General features: G+C 25.2%; 1 protein-coding gene across 1 annotated transcript; it reads left to right on the top strand.

The window, feature by feature from the left end:
- Window positions 1-16,357: 16,357 nt before the first annotated feature.
- Window positions 16,358-21,184, top strand: LOC145843386 (protein-L-isoaspartate(D-aspartate) O-methyltransferase-like). The gene is made up of 4 exons (XM_082950858.1): window positions 16,358-16,502; window positions 17,488-17,670; window positions 19,761-19,923; window positions 20,763-21,184. Exons 1-4 carry the CDS (start codon window positions 16,373-16,375, stop codon window positions 20,998-21,000), a joined length of 714 nt encoding a protein of 237 aa, XP_082806984.1. The 5' UTR covers window positions 16,358-16,372; the 3' UTR covers window positions 21,001-21,184.
- The last annotated feature ends 613 nt before the right edge of the window (window positions 21,185-21,797 follow it).

Below are 21,797 nucleotides of genomic sequence, written 5' to 3'. Positions count from 1 at the left end.
TATTTATTTAAATCTACTGTGTAATTTGTTTTAAATAAATTTTATCTTTATCTAATACAACTAAGTTGTTTGTTTTAATTACTTTATCATAAATTTCAATACAGTCAAAGTATGAAAAGTATAAAAGCAGTACTACTTTTTTTGTACATTTTTTGTTGTTTTTCTACTAGTTTGGCAGGTAATGTTCAACGACTAGAATCAAAATACCTTAGTTTGGAATCAAGTCTGTTGAAGTCAAAACGAAATTTAGAACAAGTTTTTGTCTCATCAGGTTACATTTAGTTATATTTAAAAAATATACTTAAAAAAAAGGTGCTTAAACCTTGGTATCAGAAAAGTTTTAAATAAAACAACTATAGTGACTTAACTTTGAATAGATCTTCTATATATAAATGTAAAGCTATTTTTAAACAAAAATTTAATCAAATTAATGACAAGTAAACAAGTAAACTTGATAAAGATTTTTTTTTACAGATACAGCGACAAATCTAAATGAATGTACAGAAATTATAAAAACATATCCACATGCTTCTACTGGTACTTATAAAAGATTTAAAAACAAAATGGACAATGTAGGAGATAAATTCTTCTGTTTCATGAATACTTCAAAAAGTATAAGTAAATTGAAAAGTTTTAAAATGCTTTTTGTTTTGCGTTAAGAAAAACTTAAAACAATCTTTAGTGATGTTTAAAAAATTTAATATTGCTATAATATATACAAATTGATAACCTTTTCTAAATAACTATATTTTTTTGTTTGGAGCTTGTTTTTTATGTTTGGTAAATTAAAAGCAGGTTTTTTAGCAAACTAAAAATTAATAATTTATATTATAATTAATTTTAGCTGCTTATTTGCAAATAGCATACACATAACTTTGTTTTCTTTTAGGTAATGAAACCGTCTTCGATTGCAGCGGTCTTATACCTTACAAAAGAGAAATTGTCAATAAGTTTAAAGAGGCCGTATACACAATAAAATACGAAAATGGCGAGTTAACAGATGTTCAATGTGTGAAGAGTTTAGATTGGAATCAAAAAATTATTGCTTGGATAGTAAGTTTCAACTTTTAAATTTTTTTTATTTCTGTTCATAACGACTTTAATTTTTCAACTCAAAAATGGCGCAAAAACTTTACCTAAGCTATAGTTTGTTAAAAATAAATTGTTGTATATTAATTGATTTAGATAAATATCTAGTTAAGGATGTAAGTTTACTAAGCACTTGAAATTAAGTTATCTATAAATATATTTTTACTTAAAATATTTTCAACAAGTACAACTAAAAAAAACAATAAAAATGATCAGACAGTTATCAGATTATAAGAATGCAATAAAAATTATGTTTCAGGCCGTTCAAAACCGTAATGATAGTGATATTTCGTTCAACCGAACTTATGAGGAATATGTTAAAGGTTTCGGTGACATGAATGGAAACCACTGGATTGGTAGGAAACTGTAAAGTATAAGCTTTTTGTTTTACTAATTGAATATTATTTTACTTAGGACTGGAAAAACTTCACAGGCTTACATCTTACGGTATTTGGCTGATGATAATAGAAGCAAAAATTGAAGGAAACTTATACAAAGTGTCTTCTTATGAGTATGTCTAAAACTAAACAAATAAGCATTTTAAATTTTAACATTAAGTTTGTGAAAATTATGTTAGTAAAATACTTTGATAAATTTATTATAGCATTAAATAAAATAAGTTTTGAAGTCGAATCTAGCCCTTCAAGCTGAAATGACCGGCTTATAGTTTGTCTTTTGAGAGTAATATTATTTTATACTTGAAACTTAAATTGTACTTATGAACTGCAAAAAATTATAAAAAATCGTTTTGATTTTTTGAAAGTGTATTTCATTGTAATTATGTTCATTTATGTTTAAATACATTTAAAAATGTACGAAGGCAAATCGAAGACTTGCCCTGTAAAAACCGAGCTTGTTTTCTTTGGAAAAGCAAGTGACCTTTGGTACAAGATAAAACTAAGTTCTAATAATGTTTATAGAGCAAAGCTAAGTCAAAATTAGAGCTAAAATGTTGTTTTGCTCTATGTTTTATGTTAAAACACTTTTAGTTAAATTGTATAGAAACATTCAATATTTATATAGACTAAGAAATTTTTCATATGTTGTAAAAACTAGCTTATACCATATTCAAAGTTTAGTTATACAGTTTTACATTACTAATCATTGTTTTTTATCTCTGTAGCGATTTCAAAATAGGAGCAGGACCAGAGTACAGATTTTCTTATCCAGCTATACCAGAATACATTTTTTCAACATCTATTGGTGGTAAAGGTAATTTTGTTAATGAGAATTGTTTGAAATTATATATATTAACAATTATATAAAAATAACATGTAAAAATATGAAAATTACATTAAATTTGAAAATTTTATAGTTAACTTAAAAAAACCATTTTATTAAACTACAAAGAAGATAAATTAAACCGTGTTATGTAAACTTCTTTTTGTATTACAACAAGAACTGATACTTTTTTCTTACTCGGTGTTGTTTTGTTATTTTTGGTCTATATAAACTTTATTATACCACTGTTCTTAAAATATACACATTTGAAAAAAGTTTAACATGATCAGTTTTTAAATTAGACTACATATTAAACTTTAAGTAGCTACAAAGTTTTTCACAACCAAAACTTTATAGTTCAAAAAAATCAAATGAAAACTAATACAGATCTCTGTTTTAAATTATTCTTATTGTATATAAAATTACTCTATTAATAAATTTTATTTGTTGAACAATACCTACACTTCGTACTTTTTTAATGCAGACGATGTACTTCAATCACAAAAAGGGTCAACATTTAAAACTTTTGATCAAGAAAATGAACTGAAAACACCATTTTGCTCATATGAAAGTAGCGGAGCATGGTGGAAAGAAAAAAATACAGAAAACTGTAATAAACCAACAAACTTGAATGCTTTTAATTCTGATGAAATGTTGTTTCGTGGGAATAAAACTTCCTTGTCAAGAATAACAATTGTATTACATGATGAGATTGAATACAAAACCTTACGTTAGTATAATTTCAACAGTTTTCTAATCGCGTACAGCTGTATATTTAGCTGATGTGTTGTTTTTGAACGACAAATAAAAGCACTCAATATGTTTGGTCCTATGACCTGGTGTACAAAAAACCTTTCGGTTATCGAGTCGCACACCACTTGGATACATTTTTAAGTCTTGTCTAGGACAAGATACAAGTTTAAAAACTGTTTTTATTAAGTTTGTATAATAAGCTTGTAGTTTTTTAAACAAATTAAATGTTTTTGTTACTTAAACAACTAATGAGCTGTGACGCTCGTATACTTTAAAAAAAACATTACGACCCGTATTAAAAAAATATTTATAATATGATAGTACAAAGTAATAAAAAATGTATTTTAAGGTTTTAATGATGTAGCGAAATTTTTATTGACCTTCTAGTTGATATCTAAAATTACTAAAACAAGTCTGTAATCTAAAATAAGTAAAAATTTTAGCTGTTATTTATTGGGAGTCACTTAAAACGTGCAAACCCGACACATGTATCAACGGTGAATGCGTTTCAACATCAGGAAATAAAATTTTGCAAGAAAAATATCCAGCCGGAACTTATTGTAAATGCAAAGATGGCTATTGGGGCGACAACCACTGCAGTTTAAGTATGCTTTTTAATAAAATAATTTAAAATACTAAACAAAACTTTCTTGAATTTTTACAGATTATTGCCACAAGTTTGACCCTCCTGTTTGTAAAAATGGCGCTGCTTGTGGTTATTCTGACAAAAGTCCATTTTATACATGTTTTTGCATGCCTGGATTTTAAGGAAAACACTGTGAACAAAAAGGTTTAATTTATCGATAGTAATTTGTTAAATAACAATACAAAAAAGTAAGAATACGTCATAATGTTTTTGTTTTTTCGTATAACTTTTGCATCTCTGTTTACCAAAGTTCTTTTAATTTTAAATTTAGCTAGCTGATGATTAAAGCATTTAGCTTTATGAAACATATGTACTAGTGGTTTTATAATCGTTTTATATATATATTTATATAAACGTTTATTTCAAAATGTAAAACTTGAAGAACTCGAGTTTCGTGCTTATGCACTCATGAACTTCAAACAATTTTATTTTTAACTTGTTTTGAAGTTGATGAGTGCATAAGCACAAAACTCGAGTTCTTCAAGTTTTACATCTTAAAATAGACCTTTATATTAAAAAAGTCCTTAAGGTGGGCTCTGTGTGTTAAATTACTATTATTAAGTTAATCAACTTATTCATATATATGTATATATAGAACTAAAATACACAAAATAAACTTTTGCTTGGGACAGCTGTTTCTGCGTTTAGTACGTGTCTTCAGTAATACATAGATGTATATATATATACAAATTTGTTTTGCATTGAATAAAACTTGGCTGAAGACGCGTATTAAACGCAGAAACAGCTGTCCAAAGCAAAAGTTTATTTTGTGTATTTTAGTTCTATATATATACATATATATATATTTAAAGATGTAACGTTATAAGGCGTTAAATCCTGGAGATCCTGATAAGCTAAGCTTATCGGAATGTATACCACAGATGTTCTTGTGCTAAAACTTTATTTCAACTAACGGCGTTTCACTGCTCTCAAATAAATTTAAGAACAGATCTACGGAGTCTATAAAATGTTAACACACATTAGAAAAAAAGCAGAAGAAGCATGTATAATTATGTATAGTATTTATCTAGGTAGTAACTATAAATGGACTTTATGGTTTAAAAACAAAGTTTGGGATAAAAGCATAAAATTATAAAATTGTCTACAAAAAAAACAAATTTAATAAAAGTAAGCACTAACCTCAAAAAGCTCTAAGAATAGGCAAATTTTAAAAATGAAAATTAAATTGAGTTGTGCAGAAATGTTACGTCATAATAATTTTAACCAATTGTTCAGTAATTTATACAGCTTAAAAACATGAAGTATTAAACTTGCAAGTATATGTGAGTTTTGTGAAATAAATTAGTACATAAATAGACAGAGTTATTTAAAGTAGAATCGTCGGTTATGGGGACAGATATTCGATAAATCTTACCGCTTATTCAGAAGTAGGTCTTTATCTTCTGCTGCAATTACTGCTCTTTCTGTATTGCAAGTTGGGCAAATTTTTTTTCACAGGTACGGTAAAAGGCCAAACATGGAGTGGAGTATTGTTTCAAAGATCAAACATGCATCCAACGGAGTAAGTAGAATTTGCCCAACTTGCAATACAGAAAGAGCAGTAATTGCAGCAGAAGATAAAGACCTACTTATGAATAAGCGGCAAGATTTATCGAATATCTGTCCCCATAACCGACGATTCTACTTTAAATAACTCTGTCTATTTATGTACTAATTTATTTCACAAAACTCACATATACTTGCAAGTTTAATACTTCATGTTTTTAAGCTGTATAAATTATTGAACAATTTGTTAAAATTATTATGACGTAACATTTCTGCACAACTCAATTTAATTTTCCTTTTTAAAATTTGCCTATTCTTAGAGCTTTTTGAGGTTAGTGCTTACTTTTATTAAATTTGTTTTTTTTGTAGACAATTTTATAATTTTATGCTTTTATCCCAAACTTTTTTTTTAAACCATAAAGTCCATTCATAGTTACTACCTAGATAAATACTATACATAATTATACATGCTTCTTCTGCTTTTTTTCTAATGTGTGTTAACATTTTATAGACTCCGTAGATCTGTTCTTAAATTTATTTGAGAGCAGTGAAACGCCGTTAGTTGAAATAAAGTTTTAGCACAAGAACATCTGTGGTATATATATATTTATATGTATTACTTGTACAAGAAAACACAACTTATGTTAGATTTATTTACTATAGTTTCTACGTTTTAAGCGTTTCATCAGAACAATAATCATAAAACTTTTTTAAGAATAATAAAATACCCATTATGACGTGTAAAATAAGTTTAAATAGTTCTAGTTATCTAATTAAAAAAAACTTCTGTACAATTTAATTAATTTTTGTTTTGTGTTGTTTGTTCTTATTTTTAGTTTTCCATTTTTGCTATTTTTGTAGTCTTAAATTGTTTTTTTTCATTCAAAATACATATTTTGGGTTGCTGTCTTTCTTTTCTTTTGATTAGCGGTGAGTCTTTTATAATTTTTCTAATTTCGTATTTTCTAAAGCTACATAAATTACATGTTTTTTTTGTTTTTCGGTTTAATTTTAGTTCTGCAGAGCATTTTCTGTTTTAAACTATATTTTTTGTTTTCGTTTCTAAGTTCCCATTTGTAGTTTTATATTATGTCTTTTTAATTTATTATTAAAGCTTGCTTTATGATTACTGTATCTATTATTGAATGTTGTTCTTGTTAAACCAATGTAAAATTTTATTATGTTATTTGTCTTATTGTAACTCGGTAAATTTTGTTGTTTGCTAGGCAGTTACTGCCTAAAAGGCATCAAACATAAACATATGTATAGTTTTTCAAACAAAGTTTTTAGAAAAAGATGCTTGAATTAAAAAATACCTGTAAATTAAAATCAAAAAATTTAAATACTAAACCTACTCCTCTAATCATCTCTAAAAAACGGTAGTTTTACTTTAACTTTTATGTTTAACAAAAACTAATTATTTAATAACAAAGTGTACGTACACTCTAATTAGAAAGTTAGAATAAATTTAATTCTCAAAAATCAATATCAAGTTTAACTTATTTATGTTGTTGTTTTACTGAATAAGTTATGAAGGTTGTAATATTACGATATGATTTTAGATTTTTTTTTCTTTTTAACAGATACTTCAGAACATACCAGAACTCTTGTAACTAAAGTTGAATCGATGGATTCATTTCCACCAATCAGGTACCAGAACCCAAAAATTGACCAGTGCTTGCCGGAATTTTGCGTAAACGGCTACTGCAGAGATTTGGACGACACGGACCCTGATTGGATGTACCGTGTTTACCCAAGCGGAAAAACTTGCCAGTGTTCAAATGGGTATCAAGGCTACAATCACTGCAGCTGGAGTTAGATATTTATTATTACAAATACTAAGTTTGCACTAAAGTACTAAATGAAAAAATAATCAAGTACCTTCTCAATAAGTGTAAATGACTTATATTGCTCCAAATGTTTGAAAATGTTTTTGTATAACTCATACTATTTTATTATTTTCTTTTTCGACTAATATAAAACAAGATTGTTTTTCTTTTTTATAAAAGATTATATAAAAATATATCGAAGCAGATAAGTAACAGATTATCTTTAAAAAACATATAATAAGACATTTTACTAGTTGTTTTGTATTAAGAATTTTAAATTTAATCAATGCAAATAACAGTTTATGCTACAATGTTACACTTTTTAATTAGAAAAAACGTTTAAAACTGTAGTTAATTGTTTTTATAGTTCAAAATTCACGTGAAAATTGTTGAGTTTTTTTAAATATTTAAATCAGTTTACCTTATTAATGAACAAATCTTACATGAAATTTACGTAAATTTTTATGCAATGTTACAAACTTTAAGATCATTGCACTAGAATAAAAGGAATTAGAAGGAATACTCCACCGGTGTGTAAGAATGGTGGAGGGTGCATTTTTCAAAATATTTATCCTTATTACAAATGTAAATGTCAGCCTGGTTTCTCTGGATTCGATTGTGACATCAAAGGTACGTTTTCGAACAATAATAAATAAACAAATTTAATAAGTTACAATTCGGTTATCAAAAAAACCTTGTTTATCACTAAAATAAAAGTGTGAAATCTGGAGTTTTTTGTTAGCTTATATTATAAGCTTTTTTTTATTTATTTTTTATTTTTAAAGAAACTTTTTTTTAATTTTATTTTTTTTAATTTAATAACTTATTAAGCTTTTTTTTTTGATTTTAAAAAGAAATTTTTAAGTATTTTTATATAAATACTTAAAAATTAGAAGTTTTTTAAATCAAAGTACAAAACAAAATATTTTTAGTACGTAAAATAACTAAATTAAAACGCTTATTTTACAAATGTATAATTTAGTTCTGTTGCAAAAGTAAACTTAGAATTATGAAATGCTGATTGAAAACAAAATATTTAAAACAACATTTTTCAAGAACTGTTATACCTGTTGTCTAGCAGTGATAAAACCAGTTTTGTCTTTAATAAATATTATGCATTAAACTTAAAAAACAAATTTCACGTTGTTGGTCAGTTAAAGAGTTTAAAAAAATTGGTTACAAATGGGAACCCGTCAGTTCCAACCCGCGATCAGTTCCCACTCGATCGAATCCGAGAACCGCTTACCAACCAAGGGTAATAGTTAGGGGTAAAAGTGATTGTAAAAAATGAAAAGACAAAAAAATGATTAAAGATAAAACAAATTGAGTGAAAGTTGTGCGCGGGTTTTAACAAAAAATTTATAAAAAGACTAATTCGTTTTAAATGTATAAAAAACAAAACCTAATAACATAGGTTAAAACCTTTTATGAGAAACAATTTATAGTTAAAAAATTATTTGGTTCAACATCTTTTAAGTTTATAGTGAACTTTTTTTGTACTAATAAACTAAACTTTGAATAAATTTTAAGAAGATGTTTAAAAAAAATTAAAAAAAAAAGTCATTTATATATTTTTTGTTTAGACGCGGTGGACTAACTGCAAAGAAAAAAATGACGAAAAAAATTATTCGATTCCAGCGAATAATTTATCTAGTTTATTTCTATAAGTTTGTTTAGGTACTATTTGACTTTTTTAAATTAAACGATTGAAATAAATTATATTAAAAGTGGCTATATAACTTAATCTTGTACTTATCGAAGTTTGAGTTAGAAATAAGTCTTGTTATTAAAGCATTTTATATTTCAGTACCAGTTTACTTATTTTTGTTTATTTTTTCAATATGCTTATAATATTCTAAAACTAGTAATGTTTAATTTAGATATATAAGTTTAGTTTGAAAAATATATTTTTGAAAATTATTAACGATGAAACTATATTACAATTGAAAAAAAAAAAATTTCTATCAATAAAATTTATATTATAACTTGGTTATTGCTTAATTTTGATTTTTACCTAACTTTAATAGTTATACACATAATATGCATGCTAAAGCTGAACAAAAAGATATAATTTAAAATTTTTCAAGAGTTTATATAATAACAAAAGTTATAAAACTTCACATTTAGACGTATTGAAACTTGACACTTGTAATACCAGAAAAAGAAAATATGTTGGAAATTATAGCTATAAAAATTAAAATGTGCACTATTTGTAATTTCAATGGTTAATTTAGACTTCAAAATTTAGACGGTTAAGCTGAAGTATCTAGTTTTTTTTTATTCATTAAACAGAAAAATATTATCGAAAGACCTAGTGTATAAAAGACTTTTCAGTCATTTAGTTACTTTTTTACTTGATTTGATTCATGAAGATAAATGAAATAAAGAACATACATTTCATGAAAAACAAAACTAAAATTGTAATGTAAAAATTGCAATAAAAATAATATTTTATGGAACGATTAAAAAAGCACTCAAAAATACTTGTTTCACTGATGTATTGTAAAAAAAAACCTTTCGGTTATCGAGTCGTACACCACTTGGATGCAGTTTAACGTCTTGTCCAGGACTAGAAACAAAAACTAACTCAATAGTAGCTTTGCACGAAAAACAATAGGTTTAATAGGTCAATAATTTGATTATATATCATATAATTAAGCTGTGTGGTATATTAATGAGAGTTAAAAATTTGAAAATTAAGTTAAGTTGTTGAAACTTTATCAAATTTACATACTTATTCAGTAAACACAGGCAACTAATAGTTTAAATATTCTATTTTTGATAATACATATATCAAACAGGAATTTATTACTTACACAAAAGAAACGTTTACAAATAATTTAGAATTTTACTAGCGAAATAAAATGTTACTAACTGGTTCGATACCGGTAAAACCCCATAAAAAACAAAAAAAAAACGTTAAACGCTTAAAAATATTTGGAATCAGACTAAGATAAACAAAAAAAAATTAAAGTGTAGTAAAATAACGAAAATTTATAACTATATAGTGCATAACATTTTTGTTAAACTTTAGAATCAAAACATATCTAAACATCTGTTACATAAAAAGTTTTTCCTACATTTGGTTATTTGAACAAGTGCAAATTAATAAGTATGTAGTTAATAAAAGTTTATATTCAATTAAATTTATTAAAGACTCCCTTGTTTTGATTGTGTATTAAATAACTATTTTTAATTGATTTTTTTTATAGAGTAAAAGTAACGATTAAAACCTCAATAAAAAACCTTTAAATAAAGTTAAACATAAAATACTAGTTAATTTATTCAGAAATAAAAATCTCTTTCAAAATGCATGCTTCTAATTTGATCTCTTTTAATCTTAAAAAGTATAAAAATGTAAAAGTTTCACAACAGTAGCTTTAAAGTTTTAAAATTAAACTTGCTTTTATTTTAAAAGTATTTTTTATTGAATAAGTTACTGTTTACTTTTAGTGAACATAAAGCCAAGTTAATTATAAGTTATAACTTGATGTTTATACTTTCATTTATTGAAACTCAAACAATTCGCTTGTCTCACGGCAAACGAAAGTCCGGACTTGTTCTGCAGACTTTCGCCGATTTTGTTGATCAAACAATTCGCATACATAAACAAATTAGTAATAACATTTTTCTACAATAAAATAAAACAGTCTTTGTAAAAGTTTTGGCAGTTTTGTATACAAAAAAAATTGTTTATATAATGCCTATTTAAATCAGAGACAAGTTTTATCTTTTAACATAAAAACAAGCTTCTATCACGTTAAAGTGATAAAGTTTTTAACTCATTTATTGCCGTAAAAGTCAAACAAAGTCAAATTGCCGTAATCAGTTTGAGTATTTATTAACACTTTAGTGTAAAAGGTTATTTTTATTAATAGAAAGTGTGCAAAAGTTGTTTGATCTTTCGCTCACAAATAGCTAGTATATATTTTTGTTTATTGAATTTTTTATTTTATTTTAAGAATTTTTCATAGTTTAGTTCAGATTTATGTAAAAAGGGGTATTTGTGTTGTGAAAAGTTATAAACTTTAGGTACATGATCTTATATTTTTAACCTATTAATCTTTAGCAGTTTCAATTTTAATTTAAAAGGTGTTAGGTATACAATACACTATAAAAGCAAAGAAAAACTAGTACTTTACCCAACTAAAGTTAATTTAGATTTAATAACATCAATAACTGTGAAGATATTACTGACTTTATTTATTTAAACATAATTTTTTTTTTCCATAGTAAAACATTTGCAAATATCTAAAATTTCTCGTAAAAGGACTGTTAAAAAAAAATTATATAGCTTGTTTTATGGCTATTTAAATTATTTAATCTTTCAATTGCTAATGTATTAAAATATGTGTTTGATGCAGGATGCTTAAATTAGTTATATTTATACAAATCGTTGTAATTGCTGCAGGTTAGTGTTTTGAAGTTTAACTGTACTACTTATATTGATTATAAATTAAGTTTTAAAACATACTGAAACATTTTAAAAAAGTCTTTAATAGTAGATGAGTAAACAAAAAAAATTTTTTAGCTAAAATGAAAGATTATTTAAACAGATTAGTTTTCTTAACAAAACAAAATAAACCTTTGAAACTAAAAGCTGTTCATAGTTTCCACAACTTAAATCTTTGCAAATCTAGTTTTTTTGATATATTCGTGTGTATGCCCTTGCCTTGGCGAAATAGGTCCAAAAAGAAAAGCTTTGCTAAGATAAAAAAAGATTTAATTAAAAATCTGCTTAAAAAATCTGACAAAGAAATCATTATGGTGCTACAGCTACGTAACTGAATTATTGTGATATTTTGTCATATGGGGTGCGGATAAATATACTTAAAAACTACTAAATTTTATTGCTTTTTACTTTCTAATCCAGTTTACCTTTAAAATTACAAAAACGTCTACAAATTTTCGTACAGTTTCTGTTAAATCAGTTAATCAAGTTCAACTACCATTTGTGCATTTGTGTTCCCAACATATTGTTTATTGAACGATAAAAAAAGGCTCAAAAAGTTTGGTCCAAGGACCGGGTGCACGAAAAAACCTTTCGGTTATTGAGTCTTACACCAAAACAGTTTAACGTCATATCCAGGACAATGAACTACGAATCCAAATGATTTTTTGTCATTGCATTTAAAGTATTATTTTCTTATTATAGCTGTTATTATTTATAAAACATTTGTTATATATTTGGGTACATCAAAAGCTTCAGTGTTAAAAGTAAGAAATCTTAGCATTTACAACTACTTGATTTAAAAAAACACTTAAGCTATGGCAAGTTGTAAGTTAGGGGATACTGGTTAGTAAAAAATGTTACAGGAGCAAAATAAATTGCAGAAATTGCTGCATTAGAAAATAAAATAAATTAAAGAGTGAGCTTACTTAAAATTTTATGAAACAATATATATAAAACAAATAAAATTCTTTGGTTATGGTTAACTTTAGGTGAGAACTAATATCAAACTGAAAATATAATACATTCAATGTCTTATTTAACCTTAATTTTAGGCTAAAAAACAATACTTTGTTTTAAACAAGCTAAATAAATACATAGAAAGAACTAAATTGATATATTTCAAACTAAAGTATTTAATAAAATTTATTTTACAACATCATAATCAATATAAACTATTGTATTGATAACTTTATATATGTTTCATAAACTAATAAACTTAAATATTTATTGCTTTTATTTTACAATATAAAGTGATAATATAGCTAAGTATAGAGTAAGAAAATATAGATAACATTAATTAATATTTGAAATTTAAAATAATCATTTGTTAATGGAGATCTTAGCATTGCAAATTCACTGAAATATACAATTGTGTACTTAATACTTTAAAGATGACAATCAAAGTTCTCAACTTAAATACAAAGAGAATGAACAATATATATTTTGAATTTTGTTAGCATTACAATGTTTCATTTGCTTGAAACTAGTCAAACGAGATCTTCAGTTGAATAAAGTCTTAACAATATAATAATACTTAATATATAATAACAAACTTTCGAAGTACTGTGGAAATCTGTTTTGATAACATTAATATAGATAAACAAGAAACATTAAAGTTCTATCTACCACCACATTTTTTAAAATAAATAGCTCAAATTTCCTAAATGTCTTTCTTGTAATATTTTTGTCATAATTTTTTTTTTTATAAACTTTAGAACAAAAAAGAAATTGCAAAAAAGCAATGTTAAGACAAAACTTTTATCCTTAAAAAAATACTTAGTTTTAAGTTTAAAATGTCCTTGTGATAGACAAAAGTAAATATTGCAATGAATGTTTACTGAGGGTTTTAGGTTTTTTTTTAGTAGGAGGATAAAGTGTTGCCAAAAAACCTTGAAACCTGGAAAAATCTGGAACCTAACAATTTAGGCTAAAAAATCTGGAATTTGAGAAATTTAAAAAAACAAACCTAAAATTTTGATCAAAAATTACTTAAGTACCTGGAAAAACTTGAAATTTTTAACAATTTTAACTATTCAGAAGTAAAACTTCGATTTGACCCAAAAAATCTATCATATAGATGAAAAAAAATTGTCATGATCAAAAATTTTTTATTAATCATTACCTTAAACTTAACTTTTAAAAGTACTTAAAGCAAGGTTAAAAAAAAGTCTGAGTTGAAGTTCTTGTTCATTCAAACGTTTAAGGAAAAGCTTGAGAGGTCATGTGTTTTACTGATGAAGTTTTGATACAGTTTAGATAAGGAGAAAATAAAGAACAGTCACAAGTTTACTGATGCAAGTTTGCATTTTCATATTACAGCCATATATAAACTTTTATCAGTTAGCAGGATTTCTGGACTACTTTACTGCTGCTACCGTGTAGTTCAAATAGACATTTGTATTATTAATTATTTATTGTAGTGTTATTTAAAAAAATTTTTTTTGTTATAAGCATTTTTTGATTTAAAATCTAAATACTTAAATAAAATGATTATTTTATACATTGTTAAATATAATTCTCTGAGAATTAAAAGAGTAAGGTTTTAATAACATTTTAGGTATTTCTAAATTTTGTATGTATTTATAATTTACATAGTATTTTATGTTTGTTAGTGTTTGCAATTGTTCTTTAACACCCTATTTTCATAAATGCCATGCCTAATTTTGTATATAGTAGCCCTAAGTATTATTTAACATCATTTAATATAAGTTAAGTATAAATTTCACTGTGGTTTTTGTGTGATTGTACACTACAACCTTACATGAAGTCCTCCAGAAGAAATCAGTCTTTTAGATAACAGTTAAATAAGACAACAACAGTAATTTACCCAAATAAACCTTCTTACTAGTATATCACCTTTCATTTTTAAGGCAGTATTTATCATTTTTTTATCTTACATTATTTTATTTTAGTAACTTTCATTTTATAATTCATTTCATAAACAGTAGATCTAGAGAAGTTTTACAATATAGGTTGCATTTAAAGTTTAAAAAGCAATGCTCACATTACTAACTGCTCTTTTGAAAGCCCTTGAGGTTTAAGCATAACCAGAAAAACATAGGGGTTGAAAAAACCGTCAGGCAATAAGGGGTCATATTGAATAAAATGCCTTAGGGCAATAAAAATGTATGAAAAAAAGGGTGTTGACACAATAAGTCCTAATAAATCACATAAAGATGGTGACAATATTTGAATCAAAGTAAGCTACAATAAGTATAGGCAAAAATTAAGTCCTAATAAGTCACAGAAAGTAGGTGACAATATTTAAGTAAAAGTAAGGTACAAAGGGTGTTGTTTCAGTTAAAACCATTAAAAGCAAACTATAAGCCCAAATCACAAAATATTGGCAAACTATGAGCCAAAAAGTCAGAGAAAGTTGGTGACAAAGTTTAGTCTACAAAGTAACAATAGAACTTACAAAATTTAGTCCAATAAGTCAAAGTAGAACTGATAAAATTTAGTCTAAAAAGTCAAAATATAATTGACAAGTTTAAAGTCTACAAAGTCATTGTAGAACTGACAAAATTTAGTCCAAAAGTCAAAGTAGAACTGAAAAAAATAGTTGACAAAATCACAGTGGGTAATTTTAAATTTTATGTAAGGCTCCGATAGCATAATAAAAAAGACAATATTTTTTAATTACTAGGACAGAAAAGACCAGTAAAGTGCTGCAAACTTTTAGGAATTTGTATCATAGAGGTTTATATACATGGCATTTGAGTGTTTTTTATGTGTTTTTATTGTATATCTGTTTTTCAAAGCTGCTATGTTTATAGTAGGTTGTAACACATATTAGCATTACTTTTGAAATTAAAGTGAATTGTAGAAACAATTTGTTTTTTTGATTTTTAAAAATAAAAGACATTTTAAGACTAAAAGACCATTTGTTGAAAACATTTGTTTAATTATTTAATTTTCTGATGTACCTCAAACATATTTTATGAAAAACTTTATATTAGTTTTGAGACTAAGTTACATTTTTATGTGTGTTACTTTTGTTTTGTGTTTATGAAGGATTGGTAGTGTTTATCTTCCAACTAAAAGGCAAAGGAGAAGTAGAGTGATAGAAGAGAAAGTATAACAGAATATCAAACTGCTATTGTGTAGTTCAAATTTGTTTTATTTGTTATTTATTGTAATGTTATTTCTTAACAACTTTATTTTTTTGAGCATTTTTTGATTTAAATTTTAAGTAGTTAAATGTAACATTATTTTATAAATTGTTAAATTTTTTTCTTTGAAAATTTAAATTGTTTTAAGGTTTTAATAATGTTTATATATATATATATATATTTATTTAAAAAAATACTTTGGATATTAAAAATGCTGTAAAGAGCAACTTGTAGCTTAGTTAAGACTATAAATAATAAAATCAAGTTGATTAATCTCCCTATGCCCTAAAAAATTTTAAAACTTTTTATACCTAAATAATCAATAATACTTTGATAATGACATAGTATTTATAAAGTTTATTTAAAACTTGTAAAATTTTAACATTATCAAAATATTTTTTTATTATAACTGTTGTTTTTGTATGTTACATGAGTTATTAAACAGTAAGTTTAATTACCTTAGTTCTATAAGACTAACATAGTTAGTATTTAAAAAGTTTTTTACAATTACTTTCCTTACTTAGTAAAATGTTAACATTTCTTACCTTCAAAAATTTTTACACAAGTTTTTTTGAAAGTCTGTTCTTTTAAGTTGTTTAATTTTTTTAGTTTTCATTAGCAGTGGAGTTATTTTTTCATTTCTTTAAACACTCTTTTTATAAGTTGTTACAAGTTTAAATAATTTATAAGTAAAAAAAAACATGTTTTTTTTAAGACAATGAATAAATTAATAAACTTTTTAAGAAATAAAAATTTTATAACAATGGCTTGGAGATCCCATGGAACTGACAACAAAAGCTTGGTTGAAAACTTGTATAAAAATGGAATAGTTAAAAGCAACAAAGTTAAAGAAGCTATGTTGCAAACTGATCGTGCTTACTATGCTAATTCAAGTTTGTTCATTTATATTGTTACTCTATTTCAACTTGTGATCTGTAAACAATTTGTAATATTCATTTATGAGGCTTTAAAGTTTAATTAGCGTAAATATATAAAATTTGATGATATTTAGCTTTAAGAATTATAATATTTTAATTTATACTTGAAACAAAATATTATAAATCACAACATTGTTGCTAAACAATTAGGCCACTCAGGCTATATGACACTCAGGCAAACTTAATAAAACAAAATTCATTTTTTTAATTAAAAACTGTTTCTTTACAATACTTCACTAGTCAGAATTTTTCTTAATTAGGGGTCAGCAAACTGCGGCCCGCAGGCCAAATGTGGCCCTCAAAGACAAAATATGTGGCCTGTGAGGTACATTTCAGCTAAAAACATACTTTTTTAAAACGGAAAAAACAAAAATTTGGTGGTAAAAACTTGCAACTAGGGTTTGATTAAAGTAATAAGGCATTACTAGTGCTCTTATATAGTTATGTTACATTTTTTGGTTTAAAATAGTATTTTAGTAAAAATTATTACAATAATTTTCTAAAAACTGCGGCCGGCAAAAACTTTTTTCTGTATAGGTGGCCCATGAGCAAACTTTTGTTAAATAAATTGGCCTGCTAGTTATATAAGGCTGCGGACCCCTGTTCTTAATCATGGGGTTTAACTTTTTTTTTCTGAAGAACAATTTTTTTATCAACAAGTTATTTATTTTGTTGTAAATTTAGTTTTTGAATTAAACAAGCTTAACAATTTTTTTTGATTTTTTTTTTATAATTTTTTCATTAATTTTGGCTGACTTAAGCTATTTTGATGTAACTTAAGTTTTTCAAGTAGCAACCTTAAGATAATTTAATTTATTTAAACTCTACTTTAAGTTTGTTTAATTAAAAATATCTAACAAACTTAGAAATGTCTTTAATTTATCAAAACTTTGCAAAGGTAGGTGATCATCTGTTTAGGATCAATACTTAATATTTTCAGGTGAGGCTTACTTGGATTCACCTCAGTTGATTGGTTACCAGGCAACGATAAGCGCACCCCACATGCACGCTGATGCCCTTGAAAGATTGAAGGAGCCACTGATGAACAAGACTGAAAATGTTTCTGCTCTTGATGTTGGCTCAGGAAGTGGTTACATTTGCGCATGTCTGGCTAGAATCATAGGTTTTTATGAATTATGTAAATAGAAGGATGTATTTTACTAAGTAATTTATTAATTATAGGGCAATTAGATTATCTATAGATTATCTTGACAACTTTGGCTTCCATCTTAACTTACTGTAGGTATAAATTTTTTTACAAAAATCAAGATGAGTTATGATATTAAGCTTAAAATTTTTAAAGTTGTTTTGACACAGTAAAAAAGTTATTAAACAGTATATAATGAATAGTATTTCACATTATAGTATAAAGTATTTAAATATATTTTTGGAAAAGTCATTTAAATAAAAATAAGTTTGTAGTAAGATTGTATTCAAGTACATTGAAATATAATATTTTTTAAATACTAACCTTTTTTTAAATATAGTCAATGTCATTCTTTAACTTTCTCACAAACAAATTTTTTTTTGTGTTTTTAAACTGTATAGTGTTTTAAAATATAAATAATTTTTTATATATTTAAGTTAAAAAAAGTTAAAACAGTCTAAAACAGTGACTGTATAAATTTTTAAGCTAATTTTTTTTTGGCAAATTCTTAACCTAGACACATTAGTATTTCGTTCTTTGTAAAATTTAAATATACGCACATAGTTATTTTTTCATATTGATATAAGCAATAATAGTTGTATATAGTAACGAAAATAACAGGAATGAAAAAAAAGACCTGGATTCTCGGAAAAACCTGTAATTTTGAACACTTTTTACATGTAAAATGATGAGATTTCTATTGGGTTTAAAAATTCTTTTAATTACTTATATAATATAATAATTTAGAGTTTTATTAAGTATTAAGCACATTTAAAATGGGATTACAGTATCTTTTAAACATTTTTTATAGTGTTTAAGACAGTTTTTTACCTTAAACTTAATATCATATTAAAAAAGATATAAAAAAACTTGTACTTTCAAAAGCTTGGAAGCAATTTTAGAAAACCTGACATAAACTAGAGCTAAAATTTATTTTGACTATTAAGTCTCAAGTTAATAGTTAAATTTTTATTTATTTATTTAAAACTTTCATAACATTTTCTTATAAATATAAAATTATTATTCCTTAAAAAATAAAAACTTTCAGTTTTTTGCATACATATTGCATATATATTTCTAATAAAAATAAATACTCTTATGTAAAAAATCAAAGTTGTATTCTAAACACTTAATAAAATTGTTGCAAAATTTTTTTCACAGCACTTTTCAACTTGAACTGATATTTTTTTTGCTTACAAAGTGAATACAAAAAATAGGCATTTGAAATACTATATTATAATCTTTATTATTAATTTATACAAATTGAGGTTTTACATTTCTAATTATTTTAACGTTTCAAATTAATACTGAATATTTAATGATACTGTTTAATTAAAAACATTATTGTTTTTGTTGCTTTACCTTTTAAAATTAAAAAATAACTCTTCTACTAGTTTTTTTAGTAATATTTAAATTAATGATACAACAATGTTGCTACAAGACTTCAATATTTAAGTAATATACTTTTTTGTAGTTAAATATTTATTGCTCATGGTATGATACAAACTTTTTAAACAAGTGAGTCTATTTTGCAAGGAAAATTTTGTATTGAACTTGCTTCACAAAAATCAATTATCACTAAATAAAAGTTTGTATGAGTTATTTTTCTAATTGAGAAATAAATTTACTTTTTACTCGGAAATCTATTTTACAAACCCATTAATTGAAAATCATAATAATAAAACACAATAAGTCGAACGATATTCTTTATTCAGTACCAACACTGGTCTTATTCATAATAGATTATTTTTATAAAAATTGGATAAAAACATTACTATTGCATTGTTAAAAAGCATATAATCTCAACGTAAAACATAACATACATCACTGTGTTAAATCCTAGAGATCTATCGAAGCTAAACCCATCTATAAACCAAAACAAGTGAAAACATTTCGTTGCTATTAAACTATCACAACATTACAGAAATAAAATTACGATTAAATATACTCATTTGAGCTGTTCAAAATTATGATCAGCCAAATATTGTTAGTTAATAAACTTTGTTATATGAATGTAGATATAAATTCGTTTTATGATTTAGTTAACAAGTAATTTTTTTATCAAGGAGAAAACGGTAAAGTGGTAGGTATTGAACACATTCCAGAACTAGCTGAGAAATCGATTGACAACCTTAACAGAGATGAGCCTGAACTTATGAAATCAGGACGCGTCCAAATAGTGGTGGGGGACGGTAGGAAAGGTCATGACCCGCAAAATTTAAAAACATGGTAAAAAAACAGACTGATTGGCTTGTTTAAAAGTTTCAATATTAAGCTAAAATAAGTTTTTAATCAAAGCTACTATTATTTTTTTAACTATGTATATAAAATATGATTTGTTAAACTGTAAATTTAAACAAAAAATATTTAAGTTTTTAATCATAAATGACAGTAGTTTTGAAACAATTTTTGTAGCTTTAAGCATACACAATATTAGAAATATAATATAATAAATAATTCCATTTTAGTTTATAGTTGTTTATGTTGTAATTATATAACTTAAAACTTTTGTTCAGATCATTATAATAAATAATATCCGAATTAACAACTAACTAAAAATACTTAAAACTAGTTGTTAGTAAATTAATGCGAGAAAATATATAACAAAGTGTAAAGGAATATAATTTATAATTCAAAAGTAAAGTTGTTTTTCAGCTAGTTTCAAACTACAATTACTTTTTTAGTTCATTTGATATTTTAATGACGCAGTCTAATTGAAAAGTTTGACAAAACTTTAGATAACGGTTCAAGTTGAACTTCATTTAATTACTTTAAAAGTGATAGTACGTTTCTTGCTATAAAAATCTTGCCATACAACTTTCGAAGAAGAAAACTAAAGCTTATAATAAACTTAATTTGAGTGAATATTTTCAATTTTATTTATTTAATAATCGAAAGAGCAATAAAAAACATTAACTGCAGAATTTGAGCCAATTTAGTAAATAATATAATGTATACAACTATTTTGTATATTTTTAAAAGGATCACAACTAAATAATAATTTTAGTTGAAGTTAATTCATTTAACAAAGCTAATTATTTAAAGACAACCAACAAATCTGTTTCTAGCCTCTATGACGTCATACACGTGGGTGCGGCGGCCCCCGAAGTGCCCCGGCAGCTGATCGACCAGCTGAAGGTCGGGGGGAGGATGATAATCCCGGTGGGGGAGCAGGGCGAGACGCAAGTGTTTCAGCAGTTCGACAAGAACGAAGATGGTGAAGTCACGTGCGAGGATCTGCTGCATGTTGTGTACGTCCCTCTCACCGACAAGAACACGCAGCTGAGAGAACTCTCACGGATTTGATAATATGATTTTATTGAGCTATTTTTTGTGTAGAAGTGTATTTAAAATTTTTTATAATAGCTGGCATTGAAAGTTTTTATCTCCAAAGTATATTAAAAAAACTTGTTAAAGACCAAGCAAGTGTGTATTAAGACTTTTCTAATACTTAAATAAAAATATGTCTCTTAGTCTTTTTTTAATTTTTCTAGAGAATTTTAAATCTAATAGAGTTTTTACCTTTTTTTTATATGATTACTTCTTTTTTACTTATCTGATGTCAATGCTAGTTGAAGTACATTAAATTAAAACTGGTTTACTTGTTCTAAAGTTTCTAAACTTACAAAAAAATACACAGTGGATATCATTTCTAAATAGAATTGTGTTATAAACTAAGTTCTGTTTTGTTTTTTTTTTTAGTTATACAACTCTTTAAAGACTTTATTAGCCTACTTGGATCTATGACTAACATTTTTTTTATTATTGGCAGCTTAGCCAAAATTATTTTAGTCTGTTACAGGGCGAAACATTGTTTTATTATTAGAATCTGACTAAATATAGTTTCAAAATTTTTTCATTGACTTCAACTTTTCATTTTAGTAATCGTTCTATAATATACCATTTAATTGAGGCTTCAGTAAAAAGCTCATTTTGCAAAATATTTTATTTTATCAAGTGATAAACATTTTTAGAGTGATCATAATCAAACCATATTTAGACTTTAACAAACTTATGTTTGTTTGAAAGTTTGTATAAGTTTAACAAGTTTTGACTAAAAAAAAAGTTTATAACAAAATTTTAAAAGTTTTCGTTATGAACTC

The sequence above is a fragment of the Thalia democratica genome, chromosome 8, assembly GCF_965202585.1.
Source record: "Thalia democratica chromosome 8, ktThaDemo2.hap1.1, whole genome shotgun sequence".
Classification (NCBI taxonomy): domain Eukaryota; kingdom Metazoa; phylum Chordata; class Thaliacea; order Salpida; family Salpidae; genus Thalia; species Thalia democratica.
Note: the sequence above shows the minus strand (reverse complement) of the source record. Positions and strands in the feature narration are given on the sequence as shown.

Coding starts and splice junctions, on each gene's coding strand:
- LOC145843386 (XM_082950858.1), top strand. CDS start 16,373: ATGGCTTGGAGATCCCATGGAACTGACAACAAAAGCTTGGTTGAAAAC. Junction 16,503..17,487: donor TGCTTACTATGCTAATTCAA/GTTTGTTCATTT, acceptor TAATATTTTCAG/GTGAGGCTTACTTGGATTCA. Junction 19,924..20,762: donor CCGCAAAATTTAAAAACATG/GTAAAAAAACAG, acceptor ATCTGTTTCTAG/CCTCTATGACGTCATACACG.